At 34.5% G+C, this 17671-nt stretch overlaps 1 protein-coding gene across 1 annotated transcript in view; it reads left to right on the plus strand.

Annotated features, from left to right (window-relative positions):
• Positions 1–4602: 4602 nt before the first annotated feature.
• Positions 4603–17671, plus strand: part of Olfm3 (olfactomedin 3) — a 201027-nt gene continuing 187958 nt past the window's right edge. Inside the window, exon 1 of the mRNA XM_028757335.1 lies at positions 4603–4845. Within this exon, the coding sequence (XP_028613168.1) occupies positions 4777–4845 (69 nt within the window). The 5' untranslated portion in view covers positions 4603–4776. The remainder of the gene's footprint in view (positions 4846–17671) is intronic.

Here is a 17671-nt window from a genome sequence, read left to right on the forward strand (position 1 = left end):
ATGGGTGCAAATATCTGCATCTGACTCTTTCAGCTGCTTGTTGGGTCTTCTGGAGTGCATTTATAGCCTAATTATTTGAGTTCAATCAGAGAATCCCAGGTGAGAAGATGACATTTACATTGATAGCTGTGCTCTGACCTCCAAGAGTATACCCAAACTCTCACAAACAAAATACAACACAAACGCACACATACACACACACACACACACACACACATACACAAACACTAGCAATATATAATATATATATATATATATATATATATATATATATATATATAATTAAAGTAAAAAGAAACTCAATGCATTTAATAACAGAGTGAGTAAAATTTGGATACTTGGTACTAATATGATTTTACCTCATAGTATTATTATTTATTAGTATATATTAATAACTTTATAATTGTTTGGTTTTGCCTCTAATGGTATTGATAATCAATCCTAGGGTCATGAACAGGCTGGGGAGGCTCTGTCACTGGACCTTAGACTTTGGTTTTCTCATCAATCACTACCCTCTATTTCACATTATCTTATCCTTGCATTTAAAAAGCTGTATTTTCATACATGAAAAAAAATAACTGCAGATATTAATTACTAGATTGTATAAATCAAGAATTTAACAACAAAATGATGAATGTTTTCTTTTCTCTTTTTCATTTGATGTTGTTAAGTTGCTATGTCTTTTCTCTCTTTCTGTGACTTTCAGGCCTCTTAGCAATAGGGAAAAGTTTTGTCTCAAATTGATAGAGATAAAATACTTGCTGAAAACACTGAGTCTGAGGTGTATAAAACAAATTAATCAGTGGCATCTAGCAAAGATTACATATGTAAATACTCTATATGATGTAATTAGAAAATTATCTCATTCATTTATTTAATCACTAAATCATTATTGATTAAAAGACAACCAAATGCCAGGCATTGTTCTGGGTGCTTGAACACAAAATATCCTTCTCAGAACATATTTTAATGTAGGAATAAACCACATACTAACTAGTAGACATAATAGCAATAATTTAAAAGCAACAATTTAATAGATATTATCAGATTCTTAATTTAGAGCAGTAAGGAGAAGTGGGGGATTAGGGAGACATAGTTTAAAATTAAACAATGAAAAAGTGTTATCTGAAAGACCAGAAAAGCAGAATGTAAAACAAGAAAAGGTATGGGAGGACTATACAGGTCAAAGACATTAGAAATTAACTCAACAATTTTCACTTATAAAATGAATGTAAAAACAAATGCTAGAGGTTTATATTGCCTTTAGATAATTCTCATGTTCTTAAGCATGAACTCTCTCAATGTCAGGTATCAAATGAAATCAAAATAATATAGGATTTTTAAAAACTTACTGGAACACATCTAAAATATTAAAGTACCATAAAACTGAAAGAGTTATACTACAGCCTCTCATATGAACAATATTAAAATATTTAAAGTACTCATGTAAATGTGTTATGTAAATAAGAACATTCTTTGTAATATCAGGTACACACATTTTAATGTTATTAATTGATCTTAATATTGTCTATGAAAACAAATTCATTTTGAAACTCTTTTAATGGTACCAACTAAAGTTTTGATAATGCTGCACAGATTTCAAAATAAGGTCTATCCATTGTAGTCATAGCAGCCTAATTTTAAGAGGCTTATACAAGTACAAAATACTTTCATACATCCACTGAAAATTCAAGATTTATAAATGTTACGTAGTTTATACATTTTATGCTTATATTTTATAATATGTTCCATGTTGACTGCAGTCACCAATTATAAATCACAAGATAAACAAAATAGACACTTCATTTATTTTCTGTAAATTAGTGACTCTTTGGATTAAACAAGGGAAGATAAAGATGGAAAGCATTTCATAGACTTTCTCCCTTACACTAGAAATGTTCTATAGATGGCTATATACAGATACATTGCACAGTATGACCTCAATGTCATTAAATTGATTGTATGGAAACGTGATAGTTCATTGCCACAAAACAAATGACTAAGTAAAAGAAATAGAAATCTACTTGGAGAAACTAAGCAATTGTTTTATTTTAGCAGGGAGACAGAGGGAGGTAGGATGCTGGTGAATACTGCTGCTTTCTTTACAGCTTTTGTTGTGCGGTGGCAGGTTTAGTAGAGCTTTGATTTATTGCTGAACTTGATTGTTCTCTACAAATGACTGAGCTTCTCTTAAAGAAATGTTTTGTAAGCATGCTCTGATCATCTGTTTTCATTTGTATTATAATTATCATGCAGTGCTCAGTTCGGATCTCTAGATATCATCAACGTCTCCCATCAGTTCTTCCTGGCAAGCTTTCATACACTTTGTCTTATTGACTCTTTATTACAAATGCTACTCCAGTGATCAAAATGCAGAAAACACAAAGCTATGAAGAAAAATCTACACAGAATTCTTATTTTAATTACTAATACTGTGAATCACGAGCTCAAAATAGTTTTTGTTCTTTTTTTTTAGGGAGAAAATGTTGTTAGAGGAATGAATACCTGTTGATCTTGAAGCTTACAATTTGTATCATGTTCTCATCTTGCATTATCTGTGTGCTTTAAGTACCTTTTCCAACATTTAAGCAAGCATATCCAACATTTAAGCAAACATATTATATTTTCTGTTGGTAGGTTCTTGTTTTTAAATAAAATGATTGTATAAGCTACTTTAGGAAGAGTAAATATATCTAAATACATGTTATAAAATTGTTTGCTATCTAGTCTTAAACACATGTAACAGAGTTACAAGCATTTAAGACTAAATAATAAACAATAAAAATTCTGTAAATTGTCATCATTTGGTAACTTAATTTTTAAGTCTTCAATTCTCATAGAAGGTTTTTGACATGAGTGAGAATAAAGATTCTAAGTATTATATATAAATCCCTAAAAAAGAACTTCATATTATGCCATGTTAAAAATGGAATGTAAATCGGTTTAAAAAGCAGTTGTAAATAAAAAAAACTAGGTATAAATATGATTATCAAAGTTATCCCAAAGTGAATGCAACTCTGCAGTCTCAAGATAACTGTTTTTAATTTTTTTCTCACAGAAAACACATGAAAATATATAGTTATGGTTATTGGGTTATTATTAAACACAAAGCAATTTATCCCATTTCTTATATTCTGTGGTATCTTTATTATGCACAACCCATCCCTTTCATAATGAAAATTTCAAATATAGTTTGCTTTATGTCATCTACATTTTGTAGAAAAACATAAAACAATGTAGTTATACACAGGCAGACATGATTAATATCACATTATACATAAATAATGTGGTATGAAACTTCTGTGGATATAGTTGTCTAAACATTTCAATACCAACTGTGGTTTTCACATTGAAAATAGAGTAGTTTTAATGAAAATTTAGAGTGTATTTTGTACCTCATACATGTCTGATACCTCCTCAACCAATTTCTCTGCTTAATGTGAAAGGACACATAGGCAAGATCTATAGCTCTGGTTTGCAGACTTTGATTCTTAACTAAATATTACTTCTTTTAAAACCAATAGTATAAGCTATATTATGGCAGATGTGATTGAATGAAGGCACTGTTCTAATGGCTGACAAATTCTCTCCCTGTGGTGACTTACTGATAGCATTTACATTGCTTGAGTTTCTGGCAAATAGAGTTGTCTAGGTATAGTCATATGTTTCATGGTGAGAGAAGGTGTCTTGCTTTTCCTTGTCCATTGGCTGCCTCCCTCCCTCACCCACATGTGACTCAGCTCTGGAAAACAAAACTCTTTTTGGTTAGTTCGAAGCTTACAAATAATTTGCTCTGCTATTCGCTGTGTGCTTCTCATGGGTGTTGTCTTTCCCTCAGAAGAATGCACAGGTCAGACTGACCAGGAGACTATATATCTGAGTATTAATGTGTGGATATGGGGAGATATTTCAGTTGGGGTGACTAATGAACTATATCTATACAAAGGAAAAATGCAAAGCCACTTCAATTATTCCTGTAGCGTATTTTCAGGCTTGCAGTATCTTCCCCCCACCACCACACACACACTTAGGCAAGTGCACACTGCCTAACCCAAAGCATTTTTTCCAATTAAGTATTTGTAAGTAGCCATATGTATCTCTAAATAATTAGATGAGTCTATTATTTTTAACATGTGCCTTGAATAGAAAACATAACTACACTGGCAGTTCACTTGAAAACTTTATCTAAAGCACTAAATTTTAAAACAAGTCCTCTGTCAATGACAGAAGGTTCCAGTGCAGTGCCTGTTTCATAATACCGTGTACAGCTGACTCTCTGCAGCTCAAGTTGCCAGCAAAGGCTGAACTGGAGCATAAGAGTCCTTTGGTTAACAAACTCCCTCAAAATACCACCTCCTCCCCCCAAAAAAAACCCCAGGAGCTGTAGTGATGTCATATCCGTTGTTCAGGTCTCCACACCTCTCAGCAATAACTCTTTTTATCCTTTTGAGTCAAAACTTTTGAGGTCTAACAGAAGGGGAGAGGGTAGACCAGGGCGCACCAGGTGGAGGCGCTTCAGCACCTCTGCCAGCACCCGCGACAGCTTGTCCCAGCCTTCTGAGCTCCAGGACTCCCCACTCTGAGATGCCTGCGGAATGATCGCCCCCCAGGGCGGCTGCCTCTGCTGCCGCTGCTGCTACTGCTGCCGTCGCCTCAGCTTCTTTCCACTCTTTTCTGACTGGCAGGCAGAAAGTGCAACTGACGTGGGAAAGGTCTCCGCAGTGAGTGAAGTGGCTACATAAAACAGAGTAAAGAGAGGCAAAAACCCACAGCAGAATGCAGGCGAGGTCCAGCCTTCTCAACCTCCTTCTTCTGTCTTTACTTGCTGGATTAGATCCTTCCAAGGTAGGGGGAATATTTTGACTCGTTTGAAATAAATGTGCAAAATGTAACGATCTGATCAAGATGCGGGGAAAACGGCATGGGGGACTGTTCTTTCAGCGACTCTGTGGTGTCTAATGCATTCAGACTGCTTGGAAGATAACAAGGTGAACTATCAGAGGGCTAGCTTCTTAAGGTAATGTCCTGGTGTGAGGGGGGAGGGACCAGAGTGAAGATAATGTACATGGGTAGCAGGCAATGCGGTTCTCCGGGGAATTTAGCTTATTCGCTGTACAGCTGCTTAATGTTCTCTTTAGAAGTAGGACGGGCCGTGCAAGGGAGTTTGCAGCAGAAACAATGCAGTTTATAAGCCTGTGTTTGTGTTAGATGGTTAGCTGTCTCTTTGTTGAAAACCGGGAAGCGTTTTCCAGCTGATGCTGGTCAATAATACTCCCATCGCTGACGTGCTGCGGTTTGTGTTCAAAACATTGGGGAGACTGCTTGTAACATAGGACAGAATAGCAAAGCTACACTATCTGCATGACCAAGAGACATTGTGAGAGGGACTTTGTGTGTCTTTCCCTTTACTGAAAAAATTAGGGAACCCCGAGGAAGTTCTGGTGATCTGTGTTAGGAGACAGGAAGTGAGAAGCCTATTAAACTAAGGAGGGAAATAGAAAGGATGAGTTACGATATAGCTATGGAACTCTGTAAATTATCCAGCAATGAAAGTGAACGCTCAGTTCATCTGGTACAAAGCAGGGAGCGATGGAACTATGTTTTCAGCGATGTGTGAGGAAAGCCTATTAAAGATGGTCATTTATGAGAGGCAAGCATTCTAAGAAAAGCATAGTTCTCTAGAGTAAGGGATAAGGCAACTGCTAGAATAAGGTATGAAAAGCATTTATGATTTTACATACTTACTTGGTGGACAGCAACATGACATGTTTGAAAAAAAGGATGCCGTATTGTAAAAGCCACCCAATGCTGTGCTTTGAATTCTTTAAAGTTATTATGTGAATTGACATTGTCTATGTAATTAAAGGAAACAATTGACTATAACAAAGGTGTAGCTAACTGCAATCTATTCTTGGTTGTGATATTTCAAAGCCTACCTTAGTATATGGTATAAAATTATAATGATATAATATTGCAAGTTTTTCATATTTCATGTTTAGAAGATCTGAGAAAATTAAAACAATTTTATTCTAAACCCATAGTTGTCTTGACACTGACATTTTGAAAGCTTTAGTGTTTGAGAGACATGTTAACAGGCCTAATAGTATATTGTATATACTAAGGTATAGCTATTAAGCATTTTACATCAGATAAAACACCATTGCTTTGTTTATATATTTTTTATTTTCCCTTTATGTCCCTGCATTCATAGTAACATATTCCATTCTGATTCTCAAATTATATTGGCTAAGACTGGTGCCTTTATTTTCTCATCTCTCTAATTTAGAATATCTTGTAAAAGTATACATTAAAACATAATTAATAAATTAGAACAGTATAAGTACCTAGACTTAAAATGGGCTATGTGTTTCTGTGAGAATTTGGAAGTGTGAGTGACAGCTGTAGGATTGATTGGATATGTCTGGGATCTTTAATATATAAATACAATCATTGTTTGCAGTTACTTCGTAATGTATTAGTACACATAAAGTTTATTTCCCCAAGTAAATATCTCTGCTTTGGTTAATTTGATCTTTGTTAATTTTTATGACACATGATTATTCAGTGATTTAAAACTTTCCAACTCTGCCAGTCTGAACTCTAAATGCCTGGTAGCACTGAGCTGAGAAATCCAGGGAAAAACAAGAATCCACGTTTCAAACTGTGCTCAGTTTCAAAATGTTTCAAAATAGTATTAAAAGGCCATATCATGACATTTTGCTCAATATTACATGAATAACAGACAATATTAAAAATTTAATACTAAGTCATTTAATTTACAAATGTTTTGGATTTGTCGACAAAATATCATTTTTATGAGAGAAAATAGACCCTAATTTTATGTTCCACAAAACTAATTTTATTTAATAAGCTGATAAAATAAAATAAATCAAATAAAACATTTCAAATAGTAACACTGGGTTATCAAAATAGTCGTCAACCTGGCTATAAACTTTACATTTTCTCAGCTTTAGTTTACTTCTGTCCAGGTTAAAATTTTAGGGTTTTAAAGATCAGGATTGTTGTAAAAAGTTATATTTGATGAAATTAAAACTTAGCAATATAATACTTCAGATGACTGCAACTTGAGGGTCATTTCTTAATAAATACAATTGAATAATTAGAAAGTCTAACCAGATGCAGTTTGTATGTGGGAATAATACTATGCCAACATACATTTCAAAAACAAATTTATTTTCTGTGATTCTACACCATCATATACTCTGATTACTGAAAATATGAATATAATTATATATGGGTACAGATAAAATTACAGTAGGAGAGTTCTTGAAATTTGAAAATATTTTAAGGTATAAGGTTCTACCTATGTCATCCAGCTCTATTCTACATCTCTCTGTCTCTCTGTGCTCTTTATTTAATTTTTTAAGTAGGTGATAGTTTACTATCACTAGGACCAATTCTCCCAATTCTCCCAACTCCACTATGAAAGAATATATATATATATATATATATATATATATATATATATATATATATATATCCTGCTTTATGGATCCCCCGCCTTGTGATTGGAGTTTACTTTTTACATATACTTAATTTCCTTCCTCTCATCTAATGCACTACAAAATTGGAAAGATTAGCATTTCCTAGCCAAAGGGAGGCAATTTGCCACTAATTAATTATTTGTATTTTCATATAAAAATATTGATTTTTCCTCAGTAAATGTATTTGAATTATGTTTTCTTAATTAAAGTCTAATTAACAAGCTTCCAAATCCTTCTAGAAAAAATATAAACTCATGAGCATATGTCATTGCCTATTTTAAGAGATGCCAATCAGTTCCATTGTAATAGGATTTCTAAATTATAGGGAATATTCCTCATCACCAACAAACTAGTAAAATGTTAAACCTGAAACATGTACAAGATTGCTTAGTTTTCCCTTTCATGACAAAGGAGCATATCTGGATAAGAAGTTCCTGACAGCGGCTGCTAGATGGCATCTCTGTGCTTTTAAACCGAAGGCACTGAGTCCAGTGATGACCTTGATAGAAGAGTGGGCTTCTTCATTCCTTTCAAAAAACGAAAATTAAACAGATCATTATTCAAACATTACAGCAAAACACAATTCACATGAATCAGAGCCACAGAATGTTCTCCTCTGCAGTGCTGAATCATGAAGATAGGAGATTGTAAATATGTCAGGGCAGGCTTCAAACAGAGCATTTATGCTGAAGCCCCACTTGGGAAACAAACAGTTCAAACAGGTGACATGAGCGTATCTACACAGTCGTTGAGATGGCTGGACTTAAAAAAAAAAATCTGTTATAAGTATTTTGCAAAATGAATTGCAAAGGGAATATTGCTTGAATTGAGGTTGTATATGATCTTATCCCCAAAATAAAAATGTTTTGAACTTAGCATCATGAAGCTAGTTCACATCACAAATACCAACTGTAACTATGATTCAGCAATAATCTCCACTACCAAAAGGTTTTGATCTATCCAAGACAGCAAGGCAACCAGAACTCTTACTCTAAATAAGAAAATTGTGTAGAAGTCATATGAGTGTAATGAGAACTAAGGAATTGCTAAACGTTGCACAATGTCTATTCAAAATGATCAGCCTAAGTTAGAACAGAATATGTCTTGATGGCATTTGGCAAGACTATGCAGTTATAAACAAAAAACCTTAATATTATAAACATCTACGCTTCGAGGTAACCTATCTATATTTTGAAAGAGCAATTCCAACTCTCAGTTTGTCTAAGTCTTCTATAACCTAATTGAACTTTCACTTTGGAAAAATAAATACTATTTCTTACTCTTCTTTCAGGAAAGTTGAAAAGGTTAAAATGGCACCGGTTCCCTTAATTTGTTCTCGTAAAAGTTATTTCTTGTATTTTTTCCAATTGATTATTGTGTGATCACTGCTCACTGTCAGAGGGAAGCACACACCGGGTTCATCATTTCTGTTCCTGACTTTTCTCTTGATAATATGTGTATATTTTCATGGCCTTGTGGGAAAACCTGATATGAGAAATCCTAATATGAAACTAGGAGCCAAGATATTCTTTTGTGTGTTCATGTGTACATACTTCTTCATACAAATATGGGCAGATAGACAAAAAGTGTTGGAATCATATATGTGTCTGTGTCTCTGTGGTGATCAGAGGTAGGGCATCTTCCTTGATCATGCTTCACATTTTTCCTATTTAGGTTTTTCACTGAATTCAGAGCTTGCTGATATGATTAAGCTAGCTAGCCAGCTTGCCAAAGAGGTTCCCCATTTCTGCCTCCATTATGTACTGAGATTATTGGCACCTAGAAGGTCCATCATATGAAGATTAGAACTCTGTTCCTTAGTCTTACACAGTAAGTGCTTTATCAACCTAGCCAGTTCCCCAGATTAATATTCTCAAAATATCCTCATTGCAGTCTCTAATTCTATAATAATATTTGATAATTCATCAATATTTTATAGCTTCCTTTATGTGGTATACTTAGTAAGATCACAAACTTAAGGGTCCTAAGGATGAACCTCTCAGATAATAACATATTTTTAGTCTTGTGTTTACGAAGCAGAGCCTCCAATTGGTTGATTTCTATACCATAGTCCTGTTCTTTTGTCTCCTCACATGTGAACCATAAATACAAAATTCTTTCTGGTCACCCTTCAAAAGTGACATGATCATTTATCTGCCCCGTGATTCTGAAGGCCAAACTTTCAAACTCTGGCCGAAATGTGTTTTTATTGAAACATTCCCTGTGATAAGCAAAGTGAATATTTCTTTTCTCTCAAAAAAAAAAAAAAAACCTCACTAAAGAAATGTAGGAGGGAGATGAGAGGACTCCCCACGAAAGGTCTGTGGCTGACTTTTTCTAAGCAAGGACATGTTTAAGAATTTTCTAAAGACTTGGGATTATTAGAAAAAGCTCAATTTCTGTAATAAGAAAATAAACCAAGAAACTGGATAAAACTACACACTGCATAATATAGCATGGCACCTGACTTACTTAAGTGAACAAAAGTTCTACCTAAAAGCAATCAAAATTTAATTGGCTGTAGTGACACTAAGAAAAGAGACAAGAAACGAACTGTTGTCTTGGTAGTTGAGTTAAAGTTACATTGGATCAAGGAGATAATCTATAAATTTGCACATATAAATAATACTTTCTTGTTGGTCTAAAGCACTCCAGTAATAAAACAAAGGATTTTTTAAATGCTAGCCTTGTTTAAGATGAAAATACATGGTTGAGATGTGGTCCATGAACATTTTATTACAACAAAAACGGACCACTATCAAGGCTATATGAACTATTTGATAGTCAAAAGCATGAACATTTAAATATAAAGTTAACACTATGGTTGCAATATATATTTATGACTTTGTTAGTTTGTTGCTTGTAGTATAGTACATTGAACCTAATGAAATTATATAAAAATTATAAAATAATTTGTAAAATATAATTTTTAGGAGCTAGAGAAATGGATTGGTGAGTAAGAATGCTTACTGTATTCACATGAGCACCCGATTTGAATCCTCAGAACTCACACTGAAGCTCAATATCCCTGTACATTTAGGCAGACCCCATGCTAGCAGGCCAACTCAAGCAGCCTAACCAAGTAAGAACAATCTTTGGATTTCATTAAGATGACCTGTCTCAAAAGAATTAGCCAGAGAACAATAGACTGGCTTCTATGTGGACCAAACACACAATATGTATCTTTTAAAATACATTTTTGATCTACTATGAAATTAGAGAAAGAGCATAAAATTATAAGAATTATATTTTAATTCTTTACCATTAAACTTGTCTATAGTCAATTAACTGAGATAATAATGTGTGTGTGTGTGTGTGTGTGTACTAATATATCAATGGGGCTTACAGAATTACAGATAATATTAATATATATGAAGATACATTTTGTTGTGGAATTTGTTGGTCAAATGCTTGCATTATGTTACTTGGGTTACCAAAATTGCATGAGAATTCATATGGAAGACACTGAGGGTCCCTGCTCCCATTTGGTTCTGGCTGGTAAATGAAGTTGCCTGTGTCCAGTGGCTAGGCAGGGAGACCGAAGGAGGGCTTTAGGATTCACCACCAAGGGGAGAGAGAGAGAGGGAGAGGGAGAGAGAGAGAGAGAGAGAGAGAGAGAGAGAGAGAGAGAGAGAGAGAGAGAGAGAGAGAATATGAGAGAGAGAATATGAGAGAGAGAGAGTTGTTATTACCATACTGGAAAGCAATGAGATCCAGACTTGAGAGCTACAGAAGAGCGAGCATACTAAAATGGAATATAGATTATAGTAAGTAATAACTCAGGAGCATCATAAAGGAAGCATTAGCAACGGAGAAGTTTGGAGTGGCCTAGCCAATGAGCTGTTTAAGGCATATTAAACATAAGGTCGTGTGGTGTGTGTGTGTGTGTGTGTGTGTGTGTCTTTCATTTGGGAATCCAGAACTTTAGAGCAGGTAGTGAGGAACTTGAGCCACAGCCACTTGGGGGAGCCACTGAGGGGATTTGAATAACAATCACGTCCTGCTACAGCGTTTAAACAGTATTAGTGTACTTCTGTCAATGGAAGTATAATCAAGCCTGTAGATCTGTGTCTCAAACACTAAAGACTCAGAATCATACAAAGTATCTCTTGTGTCCCTCTCCCCTTGCTATTTTTTCATCTTTTCTCAGTTTTCAGGTACACTAAATTTGTAAATAGTTTCTCATACCCAGAATAAAGTTTTTATGGAAATTTCTGTTGAAACTTATCTCACAGAAATCTACACTCTATTTATCTCTCATAGGAGAAGAAAAGCAAGATTAAAATAAAATAATTTCTTAATTTCAAAACCAGTCCGAAGTATTTAGGCAAATTTTGGGCAGATCTCAGAGAAACTGGATATATAAACATAAAATACAAACTAAGGTTTACACTGCTTTGTGCCCAGAGTGTGAACAATTGACTACACCCAGTATGGCACCAACACAGTAGCTACATATCTCTAAAGATGCAATGTGACATTAAAGAGATGAGGAAAGAAGTTTTTTCTATTATACAATCTAAAAATATTCAAGGCAACAAGGTCATGGAGAAAGGATCACACTTGGAAAGAGGGTTGCTATGTTGATTTTTTTCTCCCTGTTCCTTCACTTGTACCTGTGTTCCTTTAATTGAGACTTATAGAAAGTTCTTGGCCTGATTTTGCCCCCTTGGTGTCTGTAATAATATTTCTGCTGGTGTTGTTCATCAAATAGTAAGTTCACCAGAGAAATGTATCACTCCATTTCTCTTTTCTCAACCTAACCTGTGTAAACTATATGAAGAACAAAAAAGATATGAAACCCACTGAATAAGATTGCAGAATATACTTATGAAGAACTAGCACTGGAATGATAATATCGGCGCAAATTGCTTGCACACTATATCATAATGAAATTTATATGACCTTAGCTACTTGCTATAGAACATTTTAGATATAGGACTAGAGTTAAAACCAGTTCTCTATAAATCATGATACAATTGTAATGGCATCAACAAACACTTTCAAAACTGCTGTTGAAATATTTTTTTAAAAGTTTAGCAGCTGGGCATGGTGGAACACATGTAATCTCTAGCACATGGAAGAACAGGAAACAAGAACTGTGACTTCTACACTAGACTGGTATGATGTAGCCAGGCCTTGTTTCAAACAACCTGAATTAACCCTGGCACAGCAATAAAAATAAAATGTTTCTTCAGGATACTTATCTCTCCCTTCTTTTTTTTTTTTTTTTTTTTTCAAAAACAAGGTGTTGCAAAGATTTTAGTGCAAACCAGGCCTTCTGTCCCTCTCAAACCAAATCTTCGGGAGAATAAAAATAAGCACATTAAGGAGGCTGCCTATGCTATGGAACTTTCTTACCTTGCAACAGAAATGTCTTTTTTTTTTTTTTTTTTTTTTTGCCAGCAGGTCAACATTTTACCTATGTTTACCATGCAGCTCAAATATCACATATTCCATGAAGTCTTGTTTGGTATTCCTTGCACTTAAAAAAAAAGTAATCCCAATAAAATGGCATCTATTAAAATAAAAGACATACTTTATCTCTCTGTGCATCAACAGCTATTGATACTATATCTGTCACAACAGAGCAGTTGGTGACTGGGAGTATTTTTTTCTCCTTCTAAGTTTACATAAATATTACCAATGACTTAAAAAAAAGTATTCACTGATAATTTATTACTAGTTTTGACTGTATCTCCTTTTTCAAATCATGTTTTTCATACTATGTATCTGTATGTTTGTGTGTATGAATGTGTACATGTGTGTGTATCTCTGCATGCACATATGTGTGCACATGTACACAGACATGAGATTTACTTGGTTTTCCTTCAATTGCTATCTACCTTATTTTTTGAGACAGATGTCTCACTGAAGCTGGATTTCATTCATTTGACTACATGAGATTCCTTGACAGGCAGATTCCAGGGCTTCCCCCCTGCCCTGGTTCTATCTCTCCAGCATTGGAATGCCCTACATTTTATACCGAGTTCTGGTGATGAAACGCAAGTCATTAAGTTTCAAGGCAAATACTTCAACTAAGCCAAAAACACTCTTAAAATCCTCTCCATCCAAATCCTAAGGGCAGCCACTTTGCTCTATGACTTGGTAACTCTTTTTGCCTTTGCTATCTAGTAACTCACCTATTTTTCCATGTATTCCATACTTATTCAGTGAATAAACAAATACATAAATTCAGAAATTCAAAGCATGGTCCAAGAAAGGAGTCAGTCATGTGAGGAGGATTCTGATAGATTCGTTAATAACAGGCTTGTCTAGGAATGCTTTCATACCTCTCCCAAGTGTAACAGCTAAGAGTGAGTTTACTTCAGATCATTCATTACAACTGGATATTACTATTTATCTATATGCCTCTGTGGAAAGCAAGCATTTGTCACAAGAGGCTTGTCATTGTGGTTGTACATTTTTTTCACATGACTCCCCCTTACTCTCAGAGTACAAATTGTCTGATGCTCCAAATAAAGTTGCCTATCGCATGAGACTTTAGTCTGACTCATGTATCAGATCTATTGTACCAAGTCACACTGCTTCTCAGGCAGTAAACAAAGAAATAGCTAAGTGCTTTAAAGTTCTGCCTTAAATGGTATATGACTGTGATCCCCATTTTAATCAATTCTCCCATTAGATCAGATACTGATTGTGAGGAAAGACTGATTTTAGGTCTTTGTATTTAAAGCTGATAGATTTTGTATCAGCTTATCTTGATTAATGCTGAAAAATTATCTCTAAAGTTTTCACTACCTTGGCAAGGCTCTTTGTATGCAGCACTCTATGAGCTTGTGGCTTTGTCTTCTTGTTTCATGTACAGTAGTGTCTATGTTCACATATCGTTCTACCCCTTGTTTGGTTTTCTTATTTCAAAAGTGTCCATTTTATTTACATAGGTTATAAATTGAAATATCTGACAACTAAATGTGTGTGTTTATACGTGTGTGTGTGTGTGTGTGTGTGTGTGTGTGTGTATTTCTTATGGCTGTTCTCAGCTAATATAATGTCTGACCTTTTTCATAAATCAGCACATTACTTATTGCTTCAAAGTCTAGTCTATTGAAATGATTCTCAAACTCTATGCTCTTGCAATATAGGACCTAAATTGTGCCATCTAATTTAAGACAAGTCTTCTCTGATCTCACTGTTTCAGCCTAGGACCACTATAAAGCATATTAGCTAATTATTAAAGAAGTGGGTATAGTAATATATATCTGAATTATAACTCACTAATGTCAGATAATGTAAGCTTTCTTATTAACTCTGTAGGTAAAAAATGCCCTGAAAAGATATGCCAGTAATAAAGTTGCTTAAACATCACAAATAAACACTCAGCTATCTAGATAACCCCAGAGGAGGGCATGAATTAAATAGACAATCCTTTTAGTTTTTCCAACCAAGTTGAAGATGATTATGAAACATCATCCCATGGTGATTTAAGTAGCATTATTAGAGGAGCAATTCCAGATGGCAGGATTTCTTGAATAGACACTTGGTATTCAAAGTGTTGGTGAACTGGTAACAAAATGCCACTGGTGAACTATTGGCTTACAGAAGATGCCATCACTTCTGGGAATGATCCATCTCTATTGATGTGTAGGGAACTATATCTCTAGAATTAGTAGCAGTGATTAGTATGTTTACACCTAATGTGTATCATGACATACCAACTAGATCTTCATATCACTACAGTTCAAAATAAACTGAAACATTACAAGGCTCAAAATTCACTGGAGATTTTAATTATAATGTATACAGTGTTACAGACATATTCTAATCTTTATATGTTGAATGTTAGACAAGGGAGAATAAAGCGACACCAGTTTCTTTATCAACTACCTTAAAGCACTCAGGGATAAATATGAAGAAATGTTCAGAGTTACAAAGCTCACCCCAAATATACATCTGTTAATATGAGCCAAAGCTGGACAAAAGATAAGGAAATAAGTGAATAGTAGAAATCAGTTATTTATTCGTGGTGTCTTTCCTTGTTGAAAAAAGCATCACAAGTGTCCTGTAAAACAAAATGAGAAAAGGTTACAGGTCTAAATGCTTGATCTAAAATGAAAGCTAGAACTTTAAGAAGGAATGCAATTATGAACCAATTTATGTATAGCATAGAAATAAAGACAAGCAGAATTAAACACACTAGAAATAGGAAGTGCTTACCATAAGATCTGATGCCTGTGACTCTAGTCCTTGGAACACTGCACCAGGAAGACTGATAGGTGCTCAGGGCCTGGGTCACAAAATGACTTCTATCCAGGTCAACAGTGTAGATTGGGTGAGGAAAACTGAGCGAGGAAAACTGAAAAGATGACTTTAGGGCAGGTGTTTGTTTACACCTAGTGAGAACTGGATTGCTTGAAACCCTTACATGTTTATATAGACACAAGTGACAACTACTTCCTCACACCCACACCTAGCATTAACATATTACATTCAGTAATCTGAAACATAGCTGGTCCTCATTTCCTGTGAATATTCACCTTTGGAGGGAAGTTCCAACAGTTCAGTTAACCTTTACTAATTTTCTAATAAGGAGAAATGGTAGGCAGGTTTAAATGAATTCATTGTAAAGCACATTTTCTCTTTCCTATTTGCATCTTGATTTGCAAAGAATGAAGCAGTGAAAACTGAATTACATCTTGTTCATTTGTACAAAATCATATAGGTAAGGCATGTTTTTTTCCTCTCTCAAGAGCTTCAGCAAAATTAGTATCAATTTAGCATATAAAATGAATATAATGGAAGAGAAGTAACCATATCAAAGAGAATTGCATACATTAAGTGAAAAACAAGAAAGTTATAATGGAGTAACTCGATGTGAAATTAGTACTGAAGAAAGCTGGGCCTGAAACCACCTCTGGAAGAATCTCGTAATCTTGTTTTAGAGAACCTATAAAAGTCCTGACTGGTCCAATTCTCTGCAGTAAAAAAAAAATGCACATCAAATAACAAAATATCATTTTTAATAAACAGATAAACGTTAACTCTTAATGAACTCTCAGTTCATCTTCATTGAACACTCCTTTTGCCTCAGCCTCCCAAAGTATTTAAACTAAAACAGAAAATAAAAACTTTCCAATATTTCCAAAACAATCTGAGGTAAACTATCATATACTTATTTGCACAGTAATAGCAACAAATGAGACCTTAAGCTATGTTGAATATTTGACTTTTTATTCTGCATTCTTCCGTTTCATCATTTTTTGAAAATTCAGTTGGAAGATAAATGAGTGAGCGCCATAATGTTACTGCTGCCTTCATCTACCAAGGCTAAAACAAATGACTCATTGATAAAGGAACAGGGAGAACCCATTCATTTCAATTCTGCATTCAAAAGTGGCTCCAATAAAGACTCTAACCACATAAACCTCCATACCAGAATTTGAAGCTCAAAATTCACAGTGGAAGGAAAGAAGCTACTCTCTAAAGCTTTTCTCTGATTTTCAAGTATGCGTCCACCTGCATGCACATGTACACATTTATAAATAAAATATAATAATAAAAGAAAAACAAAGATCCTATCATATCAAACATTTGCCCTTGTTCTATGTATGTTTCTTGTATCAGGAAATAAGACAGCAGTTGAGATACAAATTTTACCTTTAACAGATATAATGAGAAAATTCTTCTCAAACTGAAGCATATCTTTCAAAGATATTTTTTACTACCAACTTATTTTGTTTATTTTTGGTAAATATGATGGGGAAGAATTGACACTGTCTGTATTAGAAAGAACTCTCCCAACATACAATGTTGTTGAGAAGTTAATTTCTCATAACTGTGTGTGTTCTCTTAGACAGCTAAAGGTGATCTGTACACAGGGATAAACTGAAAATCTGACTTACACATACACCTGCCATGGCATGGGCTTTCAGAAACACACACACACACACACACACACACACACACACACACTGCAATTTTAAAAAAGAATTGAGTGATTGACATTTAATTTCTTTGTACTGAAAAGGAACATTTCAAAGCATTTGATGACAAATGATTTACATCAGTTTTCTCATTTCATGTGAAAATCATGAGCCAAGCTTTGACTCAGTACCAGAATGACTGTGCCCTCCTCATCTTCCATTTACTAGACAAACTCTGATTAAACAAGTAGCAGCGGCTAGTCTTTAAAGTAATGAATTTAG

The sequence above is a fragment of the Grammomys surdaster genome, unplaced genomic scaffold (genome assembly GCF_004785775.1).
Source record: "Grammomys surdaster isolate TR1022 unplaced genomic scaffold, NIH_TR_1.0 126158, whole genome shotgun sequence".
Lineage (NCBI taxonomy): Eukaryota > Metazoa > Chordata > Mammalia > Rodentia > Muridae > Grammomys > Grammomys surdaster.